At 42.6% G+C, this 17,788-nt stretch overlaps 1 protein-coding gene across 1 annotated transcript in view; it reads left to right on the top strand.

Moving 5' to 3' along the window:
• The window catches only part of LOC130914549 (myomesin-3-like), a 193,708-nt gene that overhangs the window by 5,021 nt on the left and 170,899 nt on the right, over positions 1-17,788 (top strand). Inside the window, exon 2 of the mRNA XM_057833824.1 lies at positions 6,523-6,648. Within this exon, the coding sequence (XP_057689807.1) occupies positions 6,542-6,648 (107 nt within the window). The 5' untranslated portion in view covers positions 6,523-6,541. The remainder of the gene's footprint in view (positions 1-6,522; positions 6,649-17,788) is intronic.

The raw sequence follows: 17,788 nt of genomic DNA, 5'->3' as shown, positions 1-17,788 counted from the left end.
CTAATTGTGCAAGTTCTCCACTTGAAAATATTAGAGAGGCCTGTAATTGTCAAAATGGGTAAACCTCAACCATGAGAGACAGAATGTGGAAAAAAAAAAAAAACAGAAAATCACATTGTTTGATTTTTAAAGAATTTATTTCCAAATTAGAGTGGAAAATAAGTATTTAGTCACCTACAAACAAGCAAGATTTCTGGCTGTCAAAGAGGTCTAACTTCTTCTAATGAGGTTTAACGAGGCTCCACTCGTTACCTGTATTAATGGCACCTGTTTTAACTCATTATCGGTATAAAAGACACCTGTCCACAATCTCAGTTAGGCTACGTTCATACTACAGGTCTTAATGCACGAATCCGATTTTTTCGTCTTTTTCCGACTCGAGTGAGGCATTAACTTGACGGTCTGAACGTGACAAGTCACATAGAACTGGACCATTTCAAATCCGATCTGGGTCACTTTCGTATGTGGTTCAAATCCGATCTGGGCCACATTTTTCCAGACTGTCGCGGCGGTCTGTACTGTCCACTCTCCCAAATCGGATTTCATGCAGCAATTACGTCATCAAATAGCAAGAGAGACGCTTACCGTAGCGGTGCCGCTGTGCGTTATTAGCGCCTAGCTTGCAGTGAACACGGCTTTTGGGGAAGGGCTGCGCTTGACAACAGTAATAAAAAATTTAAATGGGTCGAGGATAAGCCTGAGAATGCTCAGTTTTCTCTCTGCTCCAAGTGAGCAATATTTCAACATTGCCTACACGGCCGAGAGTCAGGGCAAACTGCCCGTATGTGTGTGTGACGTGCACGGACCGCGCGTGCATGCTATCGATCCATATAAACTTTGAATATAAGCCTAAACGGGGATTATTTATGTCTGTTATTCGTGTCCTCCTTTTGAAAAGCAAAATATGATATCCCTGGATGACGGAAGACGTGTGTCATTTGTTTTGATGCTTCTGCGCATGCGGGTCGTCTTGCTCAGCGCGTGTCGGACTGCGAATTAGTGCGCATGCATAATACTTGAACGGTCTCAATAGACAAAGTCAGTCTGAACGGGCACGCCAAAAAAACGGATATGACAAAAAATCGGATTCGTGCATTAAGACCTGTAGTATGAACGTAGCCTTAGTCACACTCCAAACTCCACTATGGCCAAGACCAAAGACCTGTTGAAGGACACCAGAGACAAAATTGTAGACCTGCACCAGGCTGGGAAGACAATCTGCAATCGGTAAAACGCTTGGTGTAAAGAAATCAACTGTGGGAGCAAATATTTAAAAATGGAAGCCATACAAGACCACTGATAATCTCCCTCGATCTGGGGCTCCATGCAAGATCTCACCCAGTGGCGTCAAAATGATAACAAGAACGGTGAGCAAGAATCCCAAAACCACACGGGGGGACCTAGTGAATGACCTACAGAGAGCTGGAACCACAGTAACAAAGGCTACTATCAGTAACACAATGTGCCTCCAGGGACTCAAATCCTGCACTGCCAGACGTGTCCCCCTGCTGAAGATAGTACACGTCCAGGCCCGTCTGCAGTTCGCTAGAAAGCATTTGGATGGTCCAGAAGAGGACTGGGAGAATGTGTTATGGTCAGATGAAACCAAAATAGAACTTTTTGGTAGAAACACAGGTTCTCGTGTTTGGAGGAGTAAAAAAACTGAATTGCATCCGAAGAACACCATACCCACTGTGAAGCATGGGGGTGGAAACATCATGCTTTGGGGCTGTTTTCCTGCAAAGGGACCAGGTCGACTGACCTGTGTAAAGGAAAGAATGAATGGGGCCATGTATCGAGAGATTTTGAGTGAAAATCTCCTTCCATCAGCAAGGGCATTGAAGATGAGATGTGGCTGGGTCTTTCAGCATGACAATGATCCCAAACACACAGCCAGGGCTACAAAGGAGTGGCTTCGTAAGAAGCATTTGAAGGTCCTGCAGTGGCCTAGCCAGACTCCAGGTCTCAACCCCATAGAAAATCTGTGGAGGGAGTTGAAAGTCCATGTTGCCCAACGACAGCCCCAAAACATCACTGCTCTAGAGGAGATCTGCATGGAAGAATGGGCCAAAATACCAGCAACAGTGTGTGAAAAGCTTGTGAAGAGTTACAGAAAACCTTTGGCCTCCGTTATTGCCAACAAAGGGTACATAACAAAGTATTGAGATGAACTTTTGGTATTGACCAAATACTTACTTTCCACCATGATTTGCAAATAAATTCTTTAAAAATCAAACAATGTGATTTTCTGGGGGTTTTTCCCCACATTCTGTCTCTCATGGTTGAGGTTTACCCATGTTAACAATTACAGGCCTCTCTAATATTTTCAAGTGGGAGAACTTGCACAATTAGTGGTTGACTAAATATTTATTTGCCCCACTGTAAGTCTCACCCCTAGCCAAACTAGAAAAAAAACTGCGACTTTTGTCCGAAAAACACGGTATATTGCTTGTTGGTTTATTTGTGCACTGTGAGTGGCCGTTGGTCGGTCCAGGCATGCGTTAAACCTAAACGGACGAATAATTTAATAAATGCTGCATCTTTTTGATGGTAGAGTTGGTTAAAAATATCCACGGTTGTGATTTAGCTCAGTTGGCATGCAAATTTTCCGCCTGTCTTGCATTGTAAAGGTTACTTATAATTTAGAGCAGACAGTTAGCCTCGTTGACATATAAAACTAACCGAGCCACGGCAACTGCACCTGCACAACACTGATTAGGCCGCCCGTGTTGTCGGCTATGTTTTTCCTTTCTTTTGCTTCTCCTGAGTCCTAACTTGTTTCTACAGTCAGTTTGACTTTTTTATTGGTCTTTTATTTTGATGGCCGCAATGGAGCCTGTATTTAATGACGCACTGGGGAGAAGACTGGGAAATGAGTTTGTTTGCTGTTGAGCTGAAGTGATTCCCCTTAACAATAAGACCAGGAAATAGTTTGTCTTTTTTTGCTCCTCTGTTGATAGCCTTTTTTTATTTGCAAGTTCCCAAGAAGAGGCCTTCCCTCAAACACACGCTAGCTTTTTGTGTCATATCACGTTTACTTTTAAACAAACATTAAAGAGAAAAATTGTTGCTTTTGTAGACTGTCAATTCATTGTAATTAGTCAGGAATAAGCTGCCAATTAACACAAACAATATCAAAACACAACAAAGGAGCCAACAAGGGTAGCACATTAGCCTATTAGCCCGTTAGCCTACATGCTCCCGACTTAATTGAACAAGACGCATAACATTTGTGTAAATGGCCGCCGTTTGGAGAAGCGGGTGAATGAAGCCATAATTCAACAACGGCCTGATTTTGTTTATTTGGCTGCATAAGATCATTAGCTTACTGGGAGCAGCTGTACCGTATGATTAATGGCGGTGAGGAGCGTAGCGGATCTCAACGGGAGAGTCATTAAGGGTAAAAAAGAAGGGGTGATTCATTTAATAAGGGTCGGAAATAACACATGTTCACGGGGCTTAAAACACCTCAGCCAACTGACATTGATCACAACAGCTAAACTAAAATCGGAACACTTGTCTCTTGAGCAGCAGAAGTTCTAAGAAGTGCAGCGTTAGAAATGAATGGAAAAATACTGTACAGTGGGGAAAATAAATATTTAGTCAACCACTAATTGTGCAAGTTCTCCCACTTGGAAAATATTAGAGAGGCCTGTAATTGTCAACATGGGTAAAACTCAACCATGAGAGAGATTGTGGGGGAAAAAACAGAAAAATCACATTGTTTGATTTTTAAAGAATTCATTTGCAAATCATGGTGGAAAATAGTATTTGGTCAATACCAAAAGTTCATCTCAATACTTTGTTATGTACCCTTTGTTGGCAATACCGGAGGCAAAACGTTTTCTTTAACTCTTCACAAGCTTTTCACACACTGTTGCTGGTATTTTGGCCCATTCCTCCATGCAGATCTCCTCTACAGCTGTGATGTTTTGGGGCTGTCGTTGGGCAACACAGACTTTCAATTCCCTCCACAGATTTTCTATGGGGTTGAGATCTGGAGACTGGCTAGGCCACTCCAGGACCTTGAAATGCTTCTTACGAAGCCACTCCTTTGTTGCCCTGGCTGTGTGTTTGGGATCATTGTCATGCTGAAAGACCCAGCCACGTCTCATCTTCAATGCCCTTTCACTCAAAATCTCTCGATACATGGCCCCGTTCATTCTTTCCTTTACACTGATCAGTCGTCCTGGTCCCTATGCAGAAAAACAGCCCCAAAGCATGATGTTTCCACCCCCATGCTTCACTGTGGGTATGGTGTTCTTTGGATGCAATTCAGTATTCTTTCTCCTCCAAACACGAGAACCTGTGTTTCTTCCAAAAAGTTTTTTTTTGGTTTCATCTGACCATAACACATTCTCCCAGTCCTCTTCTGGATCAACCAAATGCTCTCTAGCGAACCGCAGACAGGCTTGGACGTGTACTTTCTTCAGCAGGGGGACACGTCTGGCAATGCAGGATTTGAGTCCCTGGCGGCGCATTGTGTTACTAATTGTAGCCTTTGCTACTGTGGTCCCAGCTCTTTGTAGGTCATTCACTAAGTCCCCCAGTGTGGTTCTGGGATTTTTGCTCACTGTTCTTTTTTTTTTTTTTTTTTTTTTTTTTTAAACCTGTCCTGTTCAGCTGTTTGACACAGAGAATGGAAGTCTAAGTGCCCGGATTCTGAACAGTTTTAATGTTTCACATGGAGAGTCTGACATACTCCCATTGTGATCCTTCAAAATACCTTTTTATTATGACAAAGCAGCGAACAGGAAGGGATTATGGGGGGACAGAAGAAATACAAGAGAAGAAAGAAAAACACATAAACAACAACAAGAAATACATTGAACATCTAAACTAGTTACTAATATGCTGGTGCTATCGTCAGCGAGATGTATTTCCGGTTTACACCATGTGGGGGCCAATTGGCCAGTGAAAGAGGAGAAAGGGGGTGGGGGTGTCTATAAGACTATAAGCTAAGTGATTGAAAGGGGTAGAGTGTACACAAATCAGTTCTGTGATCTAGAACCCAGTAATCGTGTGAATCTCTTATGAGTGTAAGCCCGTTGGCGACCAACCCTACGCCGCCGCATCGCCAATCCCGGCACCGGAACCCCCAACCCGAGCATGCCCTACCACATCCAGCAGCACGCAAGCCCCACCGGGCGCGCGACAGCCACGCAGACGGGCGGAGAAACCGCGCGGGCGCCAACCCAGGGCCACGGCCCCCACCCAGCCAGCCCGGGGAGGGAGGGCGGGCGGAGGGGTGGGGGGGCCATGCGCAGCCCATCCCTCCTCCCGCCGCCCAGCAAAGGAGCCACCGTCCCCCCCCCCGGGACCCAGGGTGGTTTTGCTCACCGTTCTTGTTATCATTTTGACGCCGCGGGGTGAGAAGGGAGTTGAAAGTCTGTGTTGCCCAGCGACAGCCCCAAAACATCACTGCTCTAGTGGAGATCTGCATGGAGGAATGGGCCAAAATACCAGCAACAGTGTATGAAAAGCTTGTGAAGAGTTACAGAAAAAGTTTGGGCTCCATTATTGCCAACAAAGGGTACATAAAGTATTGAGATGAACTTTTGGTATTGACCAAATACTTATTTTCCACCACGATTTGCAAATAAATTCTTTAAAAATCAAACAATGTGCTGTTCTGTTTTTTTCCCCACATTCTGTCTCTCATGGTTGAGGTTTACCAATGTTGTCAATTACAGCCCTCTCTAATATTTTCAAGTGGGAGAACTTGCACAATTAGTGGTTGACTAAATACTTATTTACCCCACTGTACAGGTAGTCCCTGGGTAACGACGTACGATTTCGACTTTACGACGCCGGAGTCGTTTTTTCTCCAGTTGTTGTTTTTTTTTTTTTTTTTTTTTACTTTATTAATATGACGTGTTCTGTCCTCATTAAAGGTGAAGTTGTTCAGCTTTAAATACATCAAATTAGGCAATTGTGCTTTTTGAAGCTTTTTACTTCCTTCACTTTTGACAATTTGTAAAGCTGTGACTCATGTACACTTATGTTCAAAACGAGACACATTTTAACCACAAAACACTTGACACAATACAACTGGTGTTCAAACGTCCATCCATTTGAAACACTTTTGAGACACTAAACATTTTATATTTTGACTAGAAATGTGTATTTTAACAGATTATTTGGGATCATTTAAAAGAAATGGATGACCTCGATTTAACATGAGACATTTTTTTAAATTGGAGAGAACTGCATGTATTTATTAAATTAAATTTGATGGAAAGGGAAATTTAATCTGCATTTTTCAGAATTTTAATGGCCAAATTCAGATAATTTTAATGACCCATTTGAAGAACTGTGACAAAATCTTCCACCCTTTGAAGCCCACCTTTATAAATAATTTCATTTGGCATCTTTCAAATCCACACAACGCTTCCAATTCCTGCAGAGAATACGATTTACATTTACTTTGTGACCAACCCATATACAGTCTTATATGTACCCTTTGGGTATCATCAGAACAAAGAAATACACTGAACGCATTCCTCCCCCGCAACTCCACAGGTGGCAGTTGGGGGTTACCATGGAAACCAGGACAGTAATGCATCGAGAGCAGGAGGACGAGTCGTCCCACATGTCTCAAGGCATAAAGGTGTCCTCGCAAAGAAACAAGAAGACCTTCACCTCCAGGTGGGAAAGAAAGTGTGAAGTTAGATATTTGTGTTTACAAGAATGTACAAGCATTTTCCACTGAATACATACTAACTTATAATACTGGACCGGTAAATGGTATCGGTAATGGTATATTTTTTTTAAACCTGTCCTGTTCAGCTGTTTGACACGGAGAATGGAAGTTTAAGTGCCGGTGGGTCTGAACAGTTTTAATCTTTCACATTGAGAGTATGGCATACTCCCATTGTGATCATTCAATATACCTCGTTAATTATGACAAAGCAGCGAAGAGGAGGGGGTTATAGGGGAACAGAATAAAATAAACACAAGAGAAGAAAGAAAAGAAACACAAACAAACAACAAGAAATACATTGAACGTCTACACTAACTACTAATATGTTGGTGCTATCGTCAGCTAGATGTATTTCCATGTGGGGGGCCTATTGACCAGGGAAGGGGGGGGGGGGGGGAGAGTCTATAAGCTAAGTGGTTGAAAGGGGTAGAGTGTACACAAATCAGCTCTGTGATCTGGAACCCAGTAATCGTGTGAATCCCTTGTGAGTGTAAGCTCATTGGCGACAGACCCTACGCCGCCCTATCGCCACTCCCGGCACCGGGACCCCCCACCCGAGCGCGCCCTATCACATCCGTCCACACGCGAGACCCACCAAGCGCGCGACAGCCACGCAGACGAGTTGAGACGCTACACAGGCGCCAACCCTGGGCCACGGCCCCCACCCAGGATCAAGGGTGGTCCCCCGGGCCACCCGCGCATCCATGAACCGGCCTTCAGGGATGGCAAGAGGGGACGGACCACTAACCCCCTCCTCCATTCTTGCGACTATTTCCCACCGTTGTTCATATTTGTCAGTTTTATTTGTCTGTTTGGCAGATATTTTTCTTTAATGTTATACGTGTAAAACCGTAAAACCGTGTACAGACTTCACCGTGTACAGTCGCACTCTGAGTTCCTGAAGCACTCTCTTCTCTTAACCGACAAGCGCTCAGGGCCAGCAAGCTCGACTCCCAGTATGGCTCCAAAGAATTTGAAACCTGGAGACTTGGAAGAAATAAAATCCTCCATACAGAAGTTGGAGGTCTCCTTGACTGGCTTGATTCAAAACCAGAATCAAGAAATCGTCAGAGAGCTCCAGTCAATTCGCGCTGGAAACGAGAAACTCAACCAGGCGGTCGAGGAGAGAGATGTTCGCATCAAGAGGCTGGAAATTTTGGCTGATGATCTCGACCAGTGCCGACGCGTGTACGCCCTGAAATTGAGCTGCTTGACTGGACGCCAAGTTACTAAACCCAGATTGTTGATTGCGTTATTGTACAGTTTTGATGTATGTTCCATGCCTGAATGTGCGTCTTTGGTTGTATGGGGGACGGGAAACTGATAAGCATATGCTTCATCCCGTCCGCCTTTGTCTTCTTCTTCGGTTCCTTCGGGCAAATCATATCACATTTTGTAATTGTCAATGATTGTCAATGATACCGATGATGATGCCAATAAAATTCCATTCCAAACGTTTATTCAATGATTAGATTTAGCCATTGGTTCATGCTAATGTTTTGTTTGTTATTCCATTTCAACAATATTGTTTTTTTTTTTTGGCTGTCTTTAAACTTGCTAGTTGTGGACGGGCTTGATGGTTTGAGATATTCACTGTATTCAGATTGCCAAGCAGACAAAGAATTGGAGACAATGGAATCCTGCAGTTTAATAGGAAAGATGTGTGTGTATGTGTCTGAAGTATCTTCTTTGCAGCTTGTACATTTATCTTGGGAGCACGCCATTTTGTACATTTTAGATTGAGTAATATGCCATCTGTGCAGTATTTTGAACTGTATACGTAGAAGGTTCTTATTCTTTGTCATTGTAAATGTATTTTGACAGATGTTGGACCAATAGTTATTATCCAATGTTACCGAAAGTTTGTTATTCCATTGGTAGACAAGTAGAGTTGCTAAATGAGAAAGCTTTATATACTTTTGAAAGTATTTTTTGTTGTTGTTGAGAATGGACGTTTATTTTTTTATTTACGAAAGGTGGTGGGTCTAACGTACCCGTTAGTGATGGGAGTTAGCATCTGATGGCTGCCCTGATTTTATTGTATTGAAGGAAATTGACCCCTTTGCGGCGCCCTCTCTTTGTTGGTACGCGCAGATACCAATACCACCATTTCGGGCCGGATCGGACCCCTCTATCGATACTTGTATCGGTGCATCTTTACGAAAAACATTACAATATAGTCTACAATATAGTTAAGATCAGGGGTGAAAGTGGTCCGGAACGTTATTCCAGTAAAAGATTCTGGGCCGGAACGGTGCTTTGTTCCCGAAATATGACTGCAACCATCAAAACCCAATGTTTTAAAAAATAAAAATAAAAAACAGATAGGCAGCCACACACGAATCTCCAAGAAGAAAACAATCTACTAACGTTAGGATGTAGAGGCAGATCTGCACAAGCCTGAAAGAACGCCCAAAGAACACTGGGTACAAAAAAAATATATATTTTTTTTTTTCTAATTCGACTTGACTGAGATACATCATGTTTGGCATGTTTTCCAGCCACAAATTACTACTTATACATGATTTAGACTGCATAAACAGTGCCTTATTGTACCGTATCTTATTTTTATACTATAACTTATTAACATGAATTGTTCTGTCCTCACTAAATGGGAAGTTGTTCAGCTTTACAGACAAGGTAATTGTGCTTTTTGAAGCTTTTTACTTCCTTCACTTTTGACAATTTGTAAAGCTGAAACATATATACAGCTCTGTTCAAAATGACACGCATTTTAACAATAAAACACTCGACACAAGACAACTGGTGTTCAAACGTCCATCTAGTCTTATCAGTATCTAAATTGTGTAGATTAAATTAGCCTGATTTGCTTCACAAAAGTCGGCTAGCTTAAATGGTACAAATGCTAACGTATTTAAAATTCTCACAGCAAATCGCTCACACTTAACTCCACAAACTGTTGCTCTAAACCTAATCACGAATGCATGCAAACATATATTAGCTGAAGCAACTTACAATACTTATGCGGGCCAAACCATAGCTGCGCCGTGATAGCACAGCTATCCTTTTTCCATGTGAGACGTCTGAGTGCTCCTATATGGAAGTAACATTGAACGACAGTCCAGCCAGACTCACCAGAGGGCAGTGCATCCTCCACCATTAAACAAAACGCAATACGTTTGGACTTTTTGGACAGTTATTTTGAAATTTTAAAGGGTTATTTCCGACTTACGCGGAAATTGGGGTTCGTCATCAGCATAGGTGCAATGCCTTGACTTGAGTTCTGTTAAGATTTTGCCCTAGTGCGTCTGGTCATTGTAATTACCCATTGATTCGACCTGTTGTGGCCTGCTCCTTGTGTGTTGACAAATCTGTGGCCTCTTGTGTCACCGACCTGTGCCTCATTGTCTTGCTACCCCATGTCTGTATTTAAGTTCACCTTGTGCTGTCCTTATTGGGTCATTGTCTATATGAGCGTCTTGTCCATTTCTGCGTCAAAGCTATCTTCCGCCTAGTAAGTTTTGGACACCCAGCCTTTTGTTATTGCTCTGAGTTTGTTTGTCACAGTTTTTGGATCCCCACAGTTTTGGTTTGAATTTTGTGTTTTTGTTAAGATCATTAAACGTTTTTTAGTTTTTCACCACCCTGTCTTGCCTTGTCTTTGTTTTTCCCTGTGTTTGGGTCCACACCTGCAAAACCTGACAGTAGTAACGGAACTCGTTCGTAACCCGGGTACTACTTGTATTTACAGTGTGGACTCAGTTGTCCGTTCAGTGGCAGACACACTGACATGTGATGAAAACCACAATGCTCCTTCTGAATCCGAGAGCTGACTGTGGTGTTTGTCCCAGCCGTGGAACAGTGGACAATCTCTACACCCTCGGCAGGCTCCTCGAGGGTGCATAGGAGTTCGCCCAACCGGTCTACCTGACGACCGTGTCCCTCGTGCAGTCCTGTGAGGGGTGCTTCGGGAATCTGGGGTACCAAGCCAGGCTGTTCGTTCCTTGTACGACCGCTGTTAGAGTTTGGTCAGCATTGCCGGCAGTCAGTCAGATTCGTTCCCAATGAGGGTTGGACTCCGCCAAGGTTGCCCCTTGTAACAGATTTTGTTCATAACTTTTCTGGACAGAATTTCTGAAGCGTTGAGAGGGTCCGGTTTGGCGGCTGTTGGCTTCATTAAGCAGTGATCCCCAACTCACACTGGAGCGGTTCGCAGCCTAGTGTGAAGCGGTTGGGATGAAGATCAGTACGTACAAATCCGAGACCATGGTCCTTAGTCAGATAAGGGTTAGAGTTCTCTCCTGGTTGGGAATGAGATGCTTCCACAAGTGGAGGAGTTCAAGTATCTTAGGATCTCGTTCACGAGTGAGGGCAGGAAGGAGCGAGAGATCAACAGGCAGATCAGTGCACCGTCTGCAGTGATGCGGACTCTGTACCGGTCCGTTGAATTGAAGAAGGAGCTAAGCCAAAAGGCTTTCTGTTGAGAGGAGCCAGCTGAGGTGGCTTGGGCATCAAGTTCGGATGCCTCCAGGACACTACTCTGGAGAGGTGTTCCGGGACGGCAGGTCCCGGGGGCGACCCAGGACACATTGCAAAGACAGTCTCTCGGCTGGCCTGGGAACGCATTGGGATCGCGTTGAAGGTTGACGTGGCTGGGGAGACAAAAGTCTGGGCTTTTTGGTGGTTTTAATCTGGCCCCGTGGAGACCATTCAGGAAGTTCTGGCAAAGAATCCTACCCATTTTTAGTCCTGGTTAAGATTGCATAAGGTGTAACACTTTCTTCCAAGCTTGTCCGTTTTGCTGAATTTCTACTGGAATCCTAAGAGTTCTTGACGACCCAGAACCTCTCACATCACTCTGAAAAGCCATGAAACGTAAATGCCAAATTCAAAGCATAGCCCGAAGGCCTGTCTGCGATGACTTTCAAACAGGAACGTGACGGACAGACGAATAAAAAACTAAAACTATGGCGGAAACTTGATAGCGGGAGGCAGCTTTGCGAAACTTCCTCTTGAAGGAAGGAATTCAGATTTGATTTACGCGTCCCACTGTTTACTTGCACAGCACTTTCCCCCTTTTTTTATTTCCCCTTTGTCGGAAATTGAGGAAGCTGTTATTAATGTTAGCAAAGCGCAAACAATCCAAGGTGTCATACGCGGCGTGCACGCTCGTGTTTTTGTTTGCCCGTTTATATGCATGCAACGGCGTCGGCGCGCCGGAGCGATACTGCGAGAGGCCGCGGGCTCCGCGCTACATAATTCAACGGCTCCGGCCTCTTCTGCTTGCTCTCAAAGGGAGTCTACACATAGAAGAAAGAAACAAAAATAAGACCTTAAAAAAAAAGCAGAAGTTGTTCCGTGCGTGCTGTGATAAAAGACGAAGAAATTTTCCCAGGCTCTCAAACAAAAAGAAAAACGAGAAGTGGCACGCGGATTTGCATAGCTATTTGTAAAACGAGGGGCTTGGTTGAAAGTGACGCCTCGGGGCTTAGAAGCTCGCAACGGAAGCTCACTGTCGCACCTGGGTAAATATATGTGACGCTGTTTGTTTCATGACTAAACAACAACTGCTTTTTCACATTTGTGCCACTCTACGGTATTTAATACCTAACTGTTACTGAAGCAAACAAAGATACAGTGGGGCAAATAAGTATTTAGTCAACCACCAATTGTGCAAGTTATCTTACTTGAAAAGGTTAGAGAGGCCTGTAATTGTCAACATGGGTAAACCTCAACCATGAGAGACAGAATATGGGAAAAAAAACAGAAAATCACATTGTTTCATCTTTAAAGAATTTATTTCCAAATTAGAGTGGAAAATAAGTATTTGGTCACCTAAAAACAAGCAAGATTTCTGGCTGTCAAAGAGGTCTAACTTCTTCTAACGAGGTCTAACGAGGCTCCACTTATCTGGAGTAATGGCACCTGTTTTAACTCATTATCGGTATAAAAGACACCTGTCCACAACCTCAGTCAGTCACACTCCAAACTCCACTATAGCCAAGACCAAAGAGCTGTCGAAGGACACCAGAGATTAAATTGTAGACCTGCACTAGGCTGGGAAGACTGAATCTACAATAGGTAAAACGCTTGGTGTGAAGAAATCAACTGTGGGAGGAATTATTAGAAAATGGAAGCCATACAAGACCACTGATAATCTCACTTGATCTGGGGCTCCATGCAAGATCTCACCCCGTGGTGTCAAAATGATAAGAACGGTGAGCAAAAATCCCAGAACCACACGGGGGACCTAGTTAATGATCTACAGAGAGCTGGGACCACAGTAACAAAGGCTACTATCAGTAACACAATGCGCCGCCAGGGACTCAAATCCTGCACTGCCAGACGTGTCCCCCTGCTGAAGCCAGTACACATCCAGACCCGTCTGCGGTTCGCTAGAGAGCATTTGGATGATCCAGAAGAGGACTGGGAGAATGTGTTATGGTGGGATGAAACCAAAATAGAACTTTTTGGCAGAAACACAGGTTCTCGTGTTTGGAGGGGAAAGAATACTCAATTGCATCCAAAGAACACCATACCCACTGTGAAGCATGGGGGTGGAAACATCATGCTTTGGGGCTGTTTTTCTGCAAAGGGACCAGGACGACTGATCTGTGTAAAGGAAAGAATGAATGGGGCCACGTATCGACAGATTTTGAGTGAAAATCTCCTTCCATCAGCAAGGGCATTAAAGATGAGACGTGCCTGGGTCTTTCAGCATGACAATGATCCCAAACACACAGCCAGGGCAACAAAGGAGTGACTTCGTAAGAAGCATTTCAAGGTCCTGGAGTGGCCTAGCCAGTCTTCAGATCTCAACCCCATAGAAAATCTGTGGAGGGAGTTGAAAGTCCATGTTGTCCGACGACAGTCCCAAAACATCACTGCTCTAGAGGAGATCTGCATGGACGAATGGGCCAAAATATCAGCAACAGTGTGTGAAAAGCTCGTGAAGAGATACAGAAAACGTTGGCCTCCGTTATTGCCAACAAAGGGTACATAACAAAGTACTAAGATGAACATTTCGTATTGACCAAATACTTATTTTACACCATGATTTGCAAATAAAAATCTTTAAAAATCAAATAATGTGATTTTCTGTTTTTTTTTCCCCTATTCTGTCTCTCATGGTTGAGGTTTACCCATGTTGACAATTACAGGCCTCTCTAATATTTTCAAGTGTGAGAACTTCCACAATTAGTAGTTGACTAAATACTTATTTGCCCCACTGTATCACAAAACAGGCTAAATAATCTCTCAGCAATTTCCCACTTCTGACACCATATAACCATGCAGTTCTGCCAGTGCGTGTTACTTGACTATCATGGTGATAATGTCAAATCCATTTGAACTGGGAGAGGCTGGCAGCAAATTAATTAGAAAATACCGTGGTTCTTACAGGTTTCAACAAGTAAAATTTAAGGACGTTTTCACATTAGCACTGTTTGGTCCTTTTTAAATGGACGAGAGTGTTTTTTCTCAGTTCACTTCGTTTTGTAAATGTGAACATGCATCCGAACTCTAGCTCGGACTAGGGTTTCAGCTATCGAATATTTTAATAATTGAGTAGTCTACGGAAAATTCCATCGATTAATCGAGTAATCGGATAGAACATTTTTGAGGGGTAAAGTGCAATTATAAATTGAGTGTAAATCAAAGAGTCTTTTTACATTACAATGGCTGCTACTGCTGGCTGAAACAAAAAACAACATCTGCCCCTACCGCAGGGGTTCCCAATGACCGGGGTGCGGACCGGTACCGGTCCATGGCACGTTTGGTACTGATCCGCGTAGAAATAATAAATAATTTATTAACAACTGCATTCTGGCCGATTGACTTTGGCCTGTGCCGTTTAACACACCAATATCCCTGTCTACTCTAGATATACAACTACAGGATAGGAGGTCGTCATAGAAATGCATTGATTGGACTGTTGGCAGTACATTTTGTTTTGTATATGGCGGAAAACACTCAGGTGACTTGCAGTTCCGCTCTGAGACCCCCAATTTGTCCAACTTTCAAAATTGTCTGATTATGCATGTGTGATACATCATTGGAAAGCTTAAAATCTCAATTTTCTTGGGGAACAAGTAATTTGAACAGGAAGGCATTAGAATTTTTTTTTTTTTTTTAACAGCAAAACCCTAATTGGAGGCGAGAACACGCGAGAGCAGAATTAAAGACGCCACAATGTTAACGAGTTATTATCACGTACTTACCTCGTTTCGATCCAAAAACTCCATGTAGCGTGTATCACCGAGTGTCAAGACACAGCTGTGAATGACCACAGCTGGATTTTTATTTTATTTTATTTTATTTTTTGGGGGGGGGATCGATTATTTATCATCTAACATATCGGAGAAAATGCGACAGTAACAAAAAAAAATGCAATCAAGCGATAGTTATGAGGTAGATATCTGTGACTTTTTTACAGGCACCAAATTTTTCATTGTGACGTAATTCGTTTATAAGTTTAAAATATGCGAGTGAATAATTTTTTTTAAGTCTTTTTTTTTTCTTAAACGAAATATTAGACATCAATTAATGATTCTAAGCTAAAAATGACAGACATTTTGAATGATAAATTACTTACCGTCTTTTTTATGGCTGAGTTGAAACAAAAGCGGTTGCGCGACGTCTGTAAACGGGGGTTTTCAGGGTAAAACGGACAAATTAAAAATGGTTCGGAGGCTTAGTGCGCCATGAATAGACATATTGTTCTATCAAACACAACAGTTCTTTTGGCTTAAAATACAGCAGTTTATTTTAAAGAAGGGTGCAAGAGCAGAAACTACTTTTTCAGTCTTGTCTGTGTTTTCCGCCATATCTATGTGCACTTGGCCTCGATAATAACGTATGACGTAGGTCCTCGCCCATCACATTTGTTCCCAGAAATAATTAGCCCCGAAACTAGAATGACTAAAAAACAGACTTCGTTGGACAGATTTTTTACGGGGAAAAGGGGACCTGACGAGCCAGAAGATGAGCCTACAACCTCGTAGAAAACAAAATCTATGCTACTTCCCAATCACTAAAGGGCCCACGAACTGTGAAGGAGTGGGTTCGTGACCCGTATGTGAGTCAACTGAGTGATTCGAGCATGTCTGTGCAACAGGAATATCAGCTTGTAGAGATCGCAAATCACGGCAACCTTAAACGTACATTTGAGACAACAACTCTACCGAGGTTCTGGATTAAAGTCATTTCGGATTATTCTGACATCGCTGGGAGAACACTGAAAACTGTGCTACAATTTCCAACATCGTATCTTTGTGAAGCGGGCTTCTCTCACTCTCCCATCTCGGGAGATTCAGCCACTTATTCAGCGGGTGAGTTGTATTTTCCCTGCACTTAACACGACGGGGCTAGAAACAAATGTAATTTCATATTTGCTGTATTTTTCTGCCGCACACTGCCAGTGTTCTGACAAATTTGGCATGTGCGTAACGGTAAAAATGACTGCGAATGCAGAGATTCTAAAGTACTACAAACTTTCTTTAAAGAAAGGAATATTAACTTACGTTTGCCATGTTAGCTGCACACAACCACTGCACGCAGCACTCTCACTTAACGACTTTGCCGTGTCGTTAAGCATTAATTTACGCCATTTTCGTGTTGCACATGTATGTTTATGGTGTAAATAGTTTTTTAGCACCGTTGGATAACATTGAGAGTCCAACTGAATATAAAAGAGGGCTTTTTTTCACCGCAACAAAGGCTTTGGGAGCAAAATTTTATAAGGGTGCAAAATTTGACAACACCGGTCCGTGAAAAATAAAAGACCTAAATCACACAGGTCTGTGGTGCAAAAACTGTTGGGGACTCCTGCCCTACCATCCCTATACAAACCCTTGCCTGCTGTATTGGAGTACATTAGGCACTAGTGCTACTTGGCGTTTTATCCATCAATAACTACTGAGCTAAAATTGACAGCTTTATTATGTTTTTATTAGGGCTGTCAAAATTATCGCGTTAACGGGCGGTAATTAACTTTTTTAATTAATCACGTTAAAACAGGGGTCCCCAACCTTTTTTGCACCACGGACCGGTGTTATTTGGGTCTTTTTTTTCACGGACCGATGTTCTGACAAATTTTGCAACCCATCAAAAATTGCAACGATGCGGTTCTGCGCATGCACGTAACGTTAAACATAGCCGCAAAATGCGCAAATGCAGCGATTCCAAAGTAAACAATACAAACTTTCTTGAAAGAAAGGAATATTAACTTATGTTTGATCATGGAAGGACTTGTAGAAAAGTTCTCCTCAGATTCATCCTGCCATGTAAGCTGCACACAACAACTGGACACGCGCTCACCATTAACGACTTCGCCTTGTCGTTACAAAGATATGTGCGACTGATTTTATAGGCTTCAGCACCCATGAGCATTGTGTAAGTAAATATTGGCATCAACATCACGGGCTACTAGTTTATTTTTTTATTTAAAATTTTACAAATTTTATTAGGAAGGAAAACATTAAGAGGGGTTTTAACATAAAATTTCTATAACTTGTACTAACATTTATCTTTTAAGAACTACAAGTCTTTCTATCCATGGATCGCTTTAACAGAATGTTAATAATGGTAATGCCATCTTGTTGATTTATTGTTATAATAAACAAATACAGTACTTATGTACCGTATGTTGAATGTATATATCCATCTTGAGTCTCATCTTTCCATTCCAACAATAATTTACAGAAAAATATGGCATATTTTATTGATGGTTTGAATTGCGATTAATAGCGATTAATTACGATTAATTAGTTTTTAAGCTGTTATTAACTGGATTAAAAATTTTAATCGTTTGACACCCCTAGTTTTTATTTTACACCCTCATCACGCTACAGCGCTGTGTTTTTACAGATTAAACAAAGCCTGTATGAAAGACTCATTAGCCACGCATCGAGAGTAGTCATGATTAATAGAAACCTAGCCCTCGCTGGGCTAACGTTTGGTTAGAAAAGTACAGTAGCGTTACTTTTATATATTAGCGCTACATTAAAATTTTACCTTGTCCTGAGTACCGCTCCTCCGCTCTTGGAGTAAACTGGGTGCCTTCAGTGGAGCTGCAGCATTGAAGACGTGCTGTATTAGTTTGCAAGCTCTGTCTTACACTGAATA

Source organism: Corythoichthys intestinalis, chromosome 4, assembly GCF_030265065.1.
Source record: "Corythoichthys intestinalis isolate RoL2023-P3 chromosome 4, ASM3026506v1, whole genome shotgun sequence".
NCBI classification, from domain to species: Eukaryota; Metazoa; Chordata; class Actinopteri; order Syngnathiformes; family Syngnathidae; genus Corythoichthys; species Corythoichthys intestinalis.
This window is presented reverse-complemented; position numbering and strand designations above follow the sequence as displayed.